This window comes from Dipodomys ordii, unplaced genomic scaffold, assembly GCF_000151885.1.
Source record: "Dipodomys ordii isolate 6190 unplaced genomic scaffold, Dord_2.0 Scaffold38, whole genome shotgun sequence".
Taxonomy (NCBI): domain Eukaryota; kingdom Metazoa; phylum Chordata; class Mammalia; order Rodentia; family Heteromyidae; genus Dipodomys; species Dipodomys ordii.
This window is the reverse complement of record NW_012267254.1, coordinates 2,059,503-2,072,205: the sequence shown is the minus strand read 5'-3', so window position 1 is coordinate 2,072,205 and position 12,703 is coordinate 2,059,503. Positions and strand designations below refer to the sequence as shown.

Below are 12,703 nucleotides of genomic sequence, written 5' to 3'. Positions count from 1 at the left end.
GCTCACTTACTCATCTTTTTTTTTTTTTTTTTTTCGGTCATGGGGCTTGAACTCTGGGCTTGGGTGCTGTCCCTGCGCTCTTCAGCTCAAGGCTAACGCTCTACCACTTGAGCCACAGCGCCACTTCTGGCTTTTTTTTCTTTTTTGCTTATGTGGTACTGAGGAATCGAACCCAGGGCCTCATGCATACAAGGCAAGCGCTCTATCACTGAGCCACCTTCCCAGCCCTACGCTAGTATCATTTGTGATAGCCCCAGACTAATAGCAACCCAAATATCCTCTGTAAGTAAATGGCTAAATAACTGTGCTTATATACCCCTACCATCACACTCAGCAATAAACAGGAGCCAACTGTTGATGGCCTTAAGGAAATGTTGCCAGTGAAAGTCATCAGAAAGGTACATAGTGTGATTTCCCACACACTCCAACATTCTTGAAATGACAAACTTACAGAGATGCAGAATATACTAGTAGTCACCAAGGGAGCTGTGTGATGCCAGTAGTGATAGTGGTAGTGATTTCTTTTTTTGGGGGGGGGTCCGGTCGTGGGGCTTGAACTCTGGGCCTGGGCGCTGTCCCTCAGCTCTTCAGCTCAAGGCTAACGCTCTACCACTTGAGCCACAGCGCCACTTCCAGCTTTTTTCTTTTTGCTTATGTGGTGCTGAGGAATCGAACCCAGGGCCTCGAGTATGCAAGGCAAGCGCTCTACCACTGAGCCACCTTGATAGTGGTAGTGATTTCTTAAATCCACCATAGGATACTGTTGTCTAAAATCATACACAAACATGGAGACCTGCATGGGAACATGCATGTAAGATTGGCAAATCTAGATGAAGCCAATTAGTTCACTAATATCCTTGTCTTGGTTGTGATGATTGACTGTAGTCAGGCAAGTTGTTGCTGTTGGAAGAAATTGCATTGAATGGGGGGAACCACCTTTTGTTGTTTTTTTGTGACTTCCTATGAAAACAAAAATTTTGAATAAAGTTATAAACATTGAGGTATACTTACTGAGTCATCTTTAGTGTAACTTACATAAATTGTATCAAGTCACATATACAAAATAGTGATTTTTATAAATAATAATAGTATAGTCAGTTCAGAAGAAAAAAATCGCTCAAAACATGTTTCTAGCAAGAACAAAACAATTGAAAACTTAACAATGAACTTTTAGGCCAAGGGTTAGCTCGGTGGTTCCTGCTTAGCACGAGCAAAGGCCTTAAGTTCCAAAAAAAAAAAAATTTCCAGCTGGGTGCCAGTGGCTCACACTTATAATTCGAGATGTCTAGGAAGCTGAGAAGTAAGGATTGTGGTTCAAAGCCAGCCTGGGAAGGAAACTCTCAGACTCTTACCTCGAACCACCAAAAAGCCCAAAGTAAAACTGTGGCCCAAGTGGTAGAGCACTAGCTTTGAGCACACAAAAGCTCAGGGACAGCACCCAGGCCCCTGAGTTCAAGCCCCAGGATCAGCAGGTACACAAAAACAAATTAAGGATTGGAGGCATGGTTCAGGTGGTGTAGAGTGCCAGCTAGTGAGTGAGCCATCAGATACCAAGTTTGAGTCCTGCTCTTGGTGCAGGGGGTGGGGGAGTTAATTCCTTTAACACACTGATTTGTTTAGCCTGCAGTTGTCTTCATAAGCCAAATATTAGAAGTCTTTCCCACATGTTTTACAACTTTAGTGATTGTATTTCCGGGGATTTTCAACCATCTTTGCTCATCAGTGCTTCATCCTTCAGATTACCTGCCATTGATGTAGCTCAAGACTACCCTTCAGACCCAGGTAGAGGGCAGTGAAAGGCCTTGTGTGTATGGGAACTCATTGCTGCCCCTTGCTAGGAATGCCTATGATTTACTTCTCTATTTCAGGCTTTTTTTGTTCGAAGCATTAAACTAATAACCATGGCATACTGCATACACTTTTTTGTGTGTGTCGGTCCTGGGGCTTGAAGTCAAGGCCAGGGTGCTATCCTTGATTTCTTCAAAGCCAGTGCTCTGCCACTTTAGCCACAGCTCCATTTCCAGCTTTTTGGTAGTTAATTGGAGATAAGAGTCTTCACCAGGGCATGGCTTGATGATCAGCTCAATGAAATATCATTTAGGAACATGCTTGTTTTCTTTTGTTGCACCCTGTAGTCTTTCCATATGTTACACATGTTGTATTTTGTAATTAACAGCTTGCTGGTGAAAAGGACCTCTCGAAGTGTTGGATATAGGCCAGACTGTAAGTACATTGCTTTTTACTAATCATTTACTCATCTTTTTTTTTTTTTTGGTTAGTCATGGGGCTTGAACTCTGGGCCTGGGCTCTGTCCGTCAGCTCTTCAGTTCAGGGCCAGCTCTCTACCACTTGAGCCACAGCACCACTTCTGGTTTTCTAGTGCTTTATTGGAGATAAGAGTCTCATGGACTTTCCTGCCCAGGCTGGTTTTGAACCGTCATCCTCAGATCTCACCCTCCTGAGTAGCTAGGATTACAGGAGTGAGCCACCAGCACCAGGCTCACTTACTCATCTTTTTTTTTTTTTTTTTGTCGGTCATGGGGCTTGAACTCTGGGCTTGGGTGCTGTCCCTGCGCTCTTCAGCTCAAGGCGAGCGCTCTACCACGTGAGCCACAGCACCACTTCTGGTTTTGTAGTGGTTTATTGGAGATAAGAGTCTCACGGACTTTTCTGCCAGGGCTGGCTTTGAACCGCGATCCTCAGATCTCAGCCTCCTGAGTAGCTAGGATTCCAGGCATGAGCCTCATCTTTAACCTAAAAAGGTTTATGTGAAATGGCTTAGAGCTACTTCAGAGAATATTTGTAAAGAAGGCACATTTGCAAGTATTAGATATGAAAGTAATGCTTTCTGTATCTAATGATAACTTGAGATTTTTTTTTTCAGTTGTTGGTTTTGAAATTCCAGACAAGTTTGTTGTGGGATATGCCCTTGATTATAATGAATACTTCAGGGATTTGAATGTAAGTAGTGCTTCTTTTTCTTGCTCTCATTTTTCAAAACCCACATAAAAATTTAGGCAAGGGAAGAATTGTTTTCTCCTTTCCAGCACCTCATAATTTGACCAGACTGATGGTTCCCATTAGTCACATAAAGCAGTAGTCAAGTACAGATGTCCCTAGAACTGGAGCTTTGCCAGGCTAGTATGACACTTCTTGCTGGCTAAAAATAGTTGAACAGCTTTAAGATACAATAACTATCTCATTACCGTTTTCGATGATAAATAGGTTCATAGAAAGAAATGATAGAGTGTGAGGCTTTTAATTCTGCTCTGCTTTAAATTCCCACCTCCCACTCTAGAGGTAGAAGAGTCCAGTGCATGTGCTTATGAACGTGGGTATGTTTGTCAACTTGGTTTACTGGTGTGAACATGGGCGAGTGTGATATATTGGTGAACATGGGTGTTGTGTGGCCATGGAGCGTTTATGAAGGTGAGTGGATGTGTTTGAGTGTGGTATGCTTGTGAACACGAGTGAATGTGAGCATGGTAGGTATGTGGGAACATGGGTGAGGAGAATTTAGGAAGACCACCCTGAGAATGCCATCTCCAGCAGCTTTCTCCATCTTGCTGAACTCCCCACTGTATGCCCATTCTAATAGGACCTAGAATTCTCTGCTGTATTTCTTTTTCACAGTTACATACTTGGGAATCCAAAAGCAAACTAATGGGACAAACTATTTATTTCTCAAAACACATTCTCTCCAGAAGTGACTGGCTGGGAGTCCAAGTATTGCATCTGTTTGTTTAGTACAATCAGGGCAGCATAGTACTATTCTAACAAGATAGGCAAAATGCTGTCCTGGCCTTTCATTTCACAGTACACTCTTCTAATCTGAGTTTCTGCGGTTTTATTTTATAGCATGTTTGTGTCATTAGTGAAACTGGAAAAGCCAAGTACAAAGCTTAAGACGAGTGTTCAAGTGGAGTCTGGAAACATGAGGAGTCCCATTGACGTCATCAGATGTTCCTAGTTCCGTGGCCATCTGCTTAGTAAAGCTTTTTGCATGAACCTTCTAAGAATTTTATCTGTTTTGTATTTTAGAAATGTCAGTTGCTGCATTCTTAAACTTTTTATTTGCACTATGAGCCTATAGGCAGATTACCAGTTCCCAGTGGGTAGATTGTTTAACTTGTGAATGGAAAAGTCTCTTAAACCACACCACTGTTAAATGATAATATTGAAATTGTATCTGTAAGAAGCATTTAAAAAGAAGATATATTAGTTTTTTAATTGGTATTTTAATTTTTATATATTTGGGGGAAAATGGAGGTGATTGACTATTGTTAATTGTACCACCGTGCATTTGGAACAGTCAGAGACAGTCAGTTCTCACCAGTAACAGCAGCCAGTTCAGTAGTAGTGACAATGTTGGCTCACTTGCTCAGATTGTTTCTGTGAATCTTGTCAACAGTTCCTTTCAAATGCAAATAAATAAAGTTCAAAAAATTACTACTTTTTGAACTCTCAAATGTAAAAGTCCTGAAAAATAAGAACTGTTCTCCTCCAAAGAAGCTATGCATGCCTACCATTTCCATCTATAAACTAACAATATATTTTTCCATTGGTTTCTATTTATTATCTTTTCCTTCCGTTTTAGTAACAGGTTTAAATTATAGTCTTTACCAATCACAGCAAATAATTATCTGGTAAACTGAAATGATGGAGCTAGCAAAGTTCCTATGTACTTCAGAGATATAGTATACATTTTAGGCACATGGCACACTGTTTTTGGTGCCAGTCCTGGGGCTTGAACTCAGGGTCTGGGTGCTGTCCCTAAGCTCTTTTGCTCAAGGCTAGAGCACTGCTGACTTTAATTGGTGATGAGTCTTATAGACTTTACTGCCAAGACTGGCTTTGAACTGTGATTCTCATACCTTAGCCTCCGCAGGCCCGAGCCATTGTCACCCAGCTACACATGACACGCTTTATGTTAAAAGAACACAGCTTTCTCTCGGAATCTGTGAAGTTATTCAGAACGTAATGCCAGCTACATCTCAACAGATTATTGCAGATGTGTGTGTCCTCTTACCTCTGCATAGACAATGCTTCCTTGACCAAAGAACAAACCCCCCCCCCCATTTTTTTTTTATTTTCTAGAAGCAAGAGAAAAGTTTTTAAACCAAAAGTCTAAGTTGTTTTCCTGTATTTCTTTTTGGTGAGGTATGAGCTAGCAACTTTGTGAGCAATTTCCCTGTATTCCTTTCAAAGTTCTATATAAGCTGGGCACTGGTGCCACCTAACTACTCAGGAGGTTGAGATCTGAGACTCATGGTTTGAAGCCAACTTGGCCAGGATAAGTCTGTGAGACTCTATGTCCAATAAACTACTACTAAGAAAAAACAAAAGCTAGAAGTGGCACAATTGGTAGAGCTAGTGCTCTACCTTGAGCAAATAAAGCTCAGGGACAATGCCTAGGCCTTGAGTTCAAGCCTCAGGACCAGCACCATAAAAAGTCTGAATATTAATGTTCCAGTCCTAGAACTTCCTAGTAGAATTAGGCCTAAGTCTTGCCCCACAAAATATCTGCCCACTGAGATCTGTTTACCTGGCTATCTTAAATGCTGCTGCACCCTGCTTGCACGATTGACACTCCTTTATTTGGTGGTATTGGGATTTGAACTTAGGGCCACTCAAGCCCTCTACCACTTGAACCACAATTCCAATTTTTTTCCCCCTAGAATTCTCAGAGTCTTGTGCTTTTGTATTGTCCTGTGCATAAACGTACCTATGCCTACTGTGTAGTTAGGATTACAGGTTTTACTACAATGCCCAGGTTACTGGTTGAGTTGGAGGTTTGCCAAGTTGTTGGGGTTCTAGGTATGTGCCACCAGAAAGTTCTTTCTTTCTTTTTTTTTTGGGTCCGGTAGTGGGGCCTGAACTCTGGGCCTGGGCGCTGTCCCTCAGCTCTTCAGCTCCAGGCCAGCACTCTACCACTTGAGCCACAGCGCCACTTCCGGCTTTTTTTTTCTTTTTGCTTATGTGGTGCTGAGGAATCGAACCCAGGGCCTCATGCATGCAAGGCAAGCATTCTACCACTGAACCACCTTCCCAGCCCCAGAAAGTTCTTTCTTTAAGCCCCATCTCAAATGGAAATCACTGAGCATAGTGGTGTACTCCTATCATCCCAGCTAAAATGGGATTGAGATCCAAACCAACCTGTACAAAAAGTGAGAACCTATCTCAAAAATGACTAGAGTAGAGCCAGTTGTTAGTGGCTTGTAGCTGAGGAGGCCAAGATGTGGGTCATGGTTTGAAGCCAGCCTGGGCAGGAAAGCTTGTGAGAATCGTCTAATTAACCATGAAAATGCCAAAGATGGAGCAGTGACCCAAGAGTAGACCAGTGGGGCTCTCAGTTCGAACACAAGTAAAAAGTGCTGAGGATCTGATTCAAGCAGAAGGGTGCCTGCCTATTGAGGACAAAGCCCTGTGCTCTGCCAAAACAGATTTTCATTTAAGTTGACTTAGGAAATAGAGAAATATCCCATCATTTTAGGAATACCACTGTCCAAGAAGGAATTTGGGTTTAGTAGCCTGGGAAATAAGTGTGTTGAACACTTTTTACATTCCTGTTCTGTCATGTACTATGATGCTTAGAATCTAAGTGTTGCTAGGTCTCCCTTTTTTAATTGTATATATCAAATGTTTGTAGGTAACTAGCCCACTGCTCTACAGTAGCTGGGAAACTTAATGTCCTGTGCATCTGAGGTTCTAGAAACACTCAAACCTCACCCCTTGTGTCTCTAGGGTCTTGTGAAGCTACAGTTCTACTTGTAGAAAGAAAGACAACAAAATAAATTTAAATAGTGATAAGCTGTGAAGAAAGTACAATGTGCCAGGGCCCCATTCTTTAGCATGGTTAGGGAAGGTCACCATTGAGCTGAGAAAAAAAAATGGAGGAAGCAGCCCTGGGGAAACTTGGGAGTGCATTCCTTGCAGTAGAAATTGCAGTACAAAAGGACCTGAGATGGAGACCAGCCATGTGAGGTGCTTGAGGTAGAGGTGTGAGCTGTCATTCCAGTGACCTTGAGGCTCAGGCTAGAAGTTTGACTTCTTTACACTCCAAGGTGAAAAAGGTGTTGAGGGTTTTAAGGTGGGAGGTAGAAGTGGGACTACATTTGCATTTTTTGCAAGTACCAAATGCATGAATGTCGTGAACTCAGAGCCTGGGCATTGTTCCTGAGCTTTGTTGCTCAAGGGTAGTGCTCTCCACTTGAGCCACAGCTCCACTTCTGGCTTTTTTGGTGTTTAATCGGAGATAAGGGTCTCAAAGACTTTTCTGCCTTGGCTTGGCATTGAACTGTGATCCTCAGATCTCATCCTCCTGAGTAGCTAGGATTACAGGCGTGAGCCACCTGCGCCCCACTAAAAGTTGAAGTTTTTTTGTGTTTTGCCAGTCATGGGGCCTGAACTCTGGGCCTGGGCGCTGTCCCTCAGCTCTTCAGCTCAAGGCTAGCGCTCTACCACTTGAGCCACAGTACCATTTCTTGCTTTTTCTGTTTATGTGATGCTGCGGAATCGAACGTAGGGCCTCATGCACGCAAGACAAGCACTCTACCACTGAGCCACCTTCCCAGCCAAAGTTGAAGTTTTTTAAGCGACAGAATCTGTGGCCATGTGACCACCACATGCATGGGACACAGACACTGGAATCCCTTCACTTCTCTGTGAGACTTCTAGAAATATCTCTCTCTCACATGGTCTTCCCTGCATACTTCCTGTCTTGTTTAGTGTGCATCATGCATTTCCAGTGGTTTTCATTTTTATTTTTACTATGAGTGGTTTTCTTTAGAAAGAGGATGATCTTTGAAAAATATAAAGCAAGGCTGGGTGTGGTGATGGGTGTTTGTAATCCTGGCTACAACATAGACTGGTAGGAAGAGCACAGTGTGATACTGGCAGCCAATAAGCTGAAGACCATATAAAAATAATTGCAAAAAGGCATGCCTAGCAAGTACAAGACCCTTAATTCAACCCTGAGTATTGCCAACACATCCCCCCAAAACAAAATCAGATCATATCCCTTAACACCCAAGAAAACACAGTGTTGTAAGCTCTAGAAACCATTGTGTGAATTATCAGCTCCTGCTCACATTGCTTAAGTTGTCCTTAGTTTACTCATTTCCCTTGCTCATGTCACTTCCAGGCACCTCATTCATTCATAGCATCAAACTTGCTGATCACCCCATTGCCTTAGGGCCTGGCTCTATCCTTGCCCCTCTCCCCCCATCAACATAACTACTTCACAGGTCACCTGGGTGAACCCTAGCCTGACCTCTAACATCCTCAAAGTCACTTTGCATTCATGACCTCATTTATTTTCCTCATAAGTCCCTAGCACTGTCAAGCCGCCAAGCAGCCTTAAGTTAGCAACACCTACGCCTGAGATTGGACTTGACCATTCTGCCACAGAGTTGCCCAAAGAAGCAAGGCCAAGTGGACATAGATTATGACTTAGCTTGACCAAGAAAATCATGCTGGTAGCTCCCTGTATCCCTGATCCCATGGGGGAGTCAGTTCTGGATTTGAGCTAAATGATTTTATGGCCTGCAGCTGTATCCTAAATGGGGTGGCAAGGTCAGGCAGGTGGCTAAGACACCCTCCTGGCAGCCCCCACAAGATAGAGATGTGGGTGACAAACGGCCTTGGGACAGCTCCTCACAACACTGCTTATGTTACAGTGTTCCGGGGAGGATCACAAGGCATTCCTCCAAGACAGGTCAGGCTGCAGTTGACCTTGTCTACTAGGCTTATGTGGAAACATCTGTAGCACATCCTCCCATACACTTTAAATCATCTTGAGATTACTCAGAATGCGTAGCACAACGTGAATGCTACGCAAACAGCTATTACACTTATTGTTTGGGGAATAATAAAAACTACATGCTCAATATACACACAATTTTTTTCAAAAGTTTTAATCTTGGCAGAACCTAGACTTAGAGACGGTAGACTGTACTTTTCAGGTTGAGAAAAAAAACTAGCCAGGCACCAGTGGCTCAGGCCTTTAATCCTAGCTACTCAGCAGGCTGAGATCTGAGGTTCAAAGCCAGCTTAGGCGGGAAAGTTTGTGACATTCTTATCTCCAATTAACGAGCAAAAAAGCAGGAAGACCTTGAGTTCAAGCCCCAGTACCAGCACACAAAAAAGATAGCTAATGTTTATTGAACTATGCAATGAAAATTCCCTAAGCACTTTTGAAGCCTTATTCCCCTATATGGAGGTTGATTTTGGTTTTGTGATTATTTCAACTTCACATAAAAACTTGCAGGTCCAGAGAGTCTGCATAATTTATCTGGATCATGCAACTAGTGTCAGATAAACCTGACAGTTTGTTATGTTTTTTTTTTTTTTTGCTGGTCCTGGGGCTTGAACTCTGGGCCTGGGTGCTGTCCCAGAGCTTCTTTTGCTTAAGGTGAGCTTTCTACTACTCGAGCCCCAGCACTACTTTTTACTTTTTTGAGTAGTTTATTGGAGATAAGAGTTTTATCGACTTTGCTGCCTGGGCTTGGCTTTGAACCACGGTCCTCAGATCTCAGCCTCGTGAATAACTAGGATTACCAGGCATAAGCCACTGGTGCCCAACTCAGAGTGTAACATTTTTATCCCACCATTTGCCCTCTTAATTCATTGCCACTTAACCTGTAGTGGCCAGCACTTGCGTAAAAGCAAATCTATTGATAAGAGAGGAAAGTATGAAGCTCAGTGGAGGCAATAATTCCAAATGCCTTGAATGTGAACCACAGCCTTTTAAGGTTGCAGCTATGTCTTTTTTTTTTTCCTTCCGATCATGGAGCCTGATCTCTGGGCCTGGGCGCTGTCCCTCAGCTCTTCAGCTCAAGACTAGCGCTCTACCACTTGAGCCACAGTGCCACTTCTGGCTTTTTCTGCTTATGTGGTGCTGAGGAATGGAACCCAGGGCCTCATGCATGCAAGGCAAGCGCTCTACCACTGAGCCACCTTCCCAGCCCCCACAGCTAATGTCTTTAAGAAGGTAAGCAGACAGTGGGCAGTGTTTTCAAAGACGTGCTGTTTCTCCGATGTACTCTTCAGATTTTTCTGCTAGCAGCTTCAGACCAAATAACTTTCTAGCATGAAGGATTATGTGTGCTCTTTGCCACTTTTAAATATGAATTTTATAGACACTTCAAACCACTTGAAAGAGTAATGATGTTTTAATGGGTTTTCATTATTATTTGTAACTTCAAGCATTACTGATAAACCGTCAAATTAAATTTCAACTTTTCTCTTTATTCAAAATGGGAGCACTATATAATGGGCTTCCTCATTATGATTCATAACTGAAAGTGACTTTCAAACTTGGTAGCTTTTCAGTAGGACTCCTTTTCCTAACGTGGTTTTTGTACTCTATTAGCTAGGATGCTATTTGAGAGCTGTGAAATGAGAGGCTCAGTTTGATTGCACATGGCTTCCTCTGCCCTGCAACTTCTTGTCATGCACCTTTCATCATCTCCTGTGCCCTCATTTCCCTCATCTTGTTTTCAGTTCTCCCCACCCTCACCTTTTGACAACTCAAGATATCATAGGTTCATCTTGTATTTTCTTTTTTTTTTTTTTTTTGCCGGTCGTGGGGCCTGAACTCTGGGCCTAGGTGCTGTCCCTCAGCTCTTCAGCTCAAGGCTACCGTTCTACCACTTGAGCCACAGTGCCACTTCTGGCTTTTTTCTTTTTGCTTATGTGGTGCTGAGGAATCAAACCCAGGGCCTCATGCATGCAAAGCAAGCGCTCTACCACTGAGCCACCTTCCCAGCCCCATCTTGTATTGTCTTGTTGTGTGTCTATCTTGAACTCGGAGCCTAGGCACTATTCTTGAGCATTTTTGCTCAAGGCCGATATTTCTATTACTTGAGCCACAAATCCATTTCCAGCTTTTTTTTTTTTTTGGTGGTTAGAGATAAAGAGTCTCACTGATTTTCCTGCCTGGACTGGCTTTGAACTGTCTTCTTCAGATCTCCACCTCCTACGTAGCTAGGATTATAAGCATGTGCTGCCAGCATCCAGCTTCATCTTACATTTTTCTTGTGCTGGTCCAGAATCAGCCATTTCTCTTAGAAGCTCTGATTTGTTCATTGGGAAGTGGAATTGGAAATGAGGATCTGGGTGCTAAGTGTGCTTATTACTCCTGGGGTACCATTGCTTTCAGAGCTAGGAAATAAACTCATGTGTACTAACTCATGCCAACACACATTTATATATGTATGTACATGTCTATACTCATGTGTGGTAAAATAAACATTAGCCCAAAGCAATGTGTCTAACCCACACTACAGGTTTCATTCTAGCCTTTTTCCTTTATGTTGTGTGTGTACCAGTCCTAGGGCTTGAATTCAGTGGTACACTATGTTGTCCCTGAGCTTCGTTTGCTTAAGATTGATTAGTGCTCTACCACTTGAGTCACAGCACCAGTTCTGGATTTTTTTTGGTGGTTAATTGTAGATTGGTCTCATGGACTTTTCTGCTTGGGCTGGCTTTGAACTGTGATCCTTAGCCTCCTGAGTAGCCAGGATTACAGGCACAACCCACTGACTGATTCCTGGCTCCTTCTGGTTTTTAACCTCTTCAACAGTGCAAATGGGCTTTTCCTCTCTTCTTTTTTCGACCCCACTTTTTTTTTCCATCAAATTGCTACATATACCAGTAACACATTAACTTGCCAGAGACCGTTGTTTGTCCTAAGCTCTACAGTAGCCAATCAAGACACTTTTTTTTTCCAAAATCATGTCGTTATTGTTCTCTTTATCCCTCTCAGTATGGCTGTGTTGTCTATAGTACAGTTGGGAAGGGTCTGCATTCCAAGTAGGTCCTTTCTTCCAGAAAGTCTAAGCTCTACTGAAAGGCTTACTCAGAGGTGTTTAGTTCTCTCCTTGTCCTTCTGATTCTGTTCCACTCCTTACATTTTCCACTCTTTTCCCACCCATCCTATAAGTACTATCTTCCTTGTTTTTAACCATAGTTACATTTTCACCCAATGCTCATTGTGTGTGATCTCTTTGCATAGACAGCTGTATTCCATGTTTACAGCACCCCCTTGAGGTAGGTGTTATTAATACCTCCATTTTTTTTTTTAGGTGAAGTTGAGTCTCAGTATAAAGAACTAATTCAAAATTCACATCTGGGGCTGGGAAGGTGGCTGAGTAGTGGAGTGCTTGCCTCGTATGCTTGAGGCCCTGGGTTCAATTCCTCAGCACTACATAAACAGACAAAGCTGGAAGTGGCTCTGTGGCTCAAGTGGTAGAGCACTAGCCTTGAGCAAAATAAGTTCAGGACAGTGCTCAGTTCCTGAGTTCAAGCCCCACGACCGACCCCCACAAAAAAGTCACATCTGGTATAAAGCCATTACTCAGACTGGGAGCTTTCTGATCCAAGGGCCCATGTGTAACCACTATGTAGTTGGTTCAGGTCTGCCATTAGTTATCTTGGGACCTGTTCAGAGAGAAGCTCAGCTAATACTGTGGAGATTTGTTTAGTTATTTACTCATTTATTTGTTTTGTTGGTCATAAGCTTGAACTCTGGGCCTGGGCACTGCCCCTGAGCTTTTCTTCTTAAGGCTAGTGCTCTACCACTTTTTTTTGGGGGGGGGGTCCAGTCATGGGCTTGAACTCTGGGCCTGAGCACTGTCCCTCAGCTCTTCAGCTCAAGGCTAGCGCTCTACCACTTGAGCCACAGTGCCACTTCCGGCTTTTT

The 12,703-nt window shown here is 43.0% G+C and overlaps 1 protein-coding gene across 2 annotated transcripts in view; it reads left to right on the top strand.

The window, feature by feature from the left end:
- Hprt1 (hypoxanthine phosphoribosyltransferase 1) overlaps nt 1-4,452 on the top strand; it is a 50,234-nt gene extending 45,782 nt beyond the window's left edge. For both annotated transcript variants that reach the window (XM_013018088.1, XM_013018089.1), the window contains exons 6-8: nt 2,177-2,223; nt 2,885-2,961; nt 3,859-4,452. In XM_013018088.1, the coding sequence (XP_012873542.1) occupies nt 2,177-2,223; nt 2,885-2,961; nt 3,859-3,906 (172 nt within the window). In that variant the 3' untranslated portion in view covers nt 3,907-4,452. The remainder of the gene's footprint in view (nt 1-2,176; nt 2,224-2,884; nt 2,962-3,858) is intronic.
- Nucleotides 4,453-12,703: the final 8,251 nt, after the last annotated feature.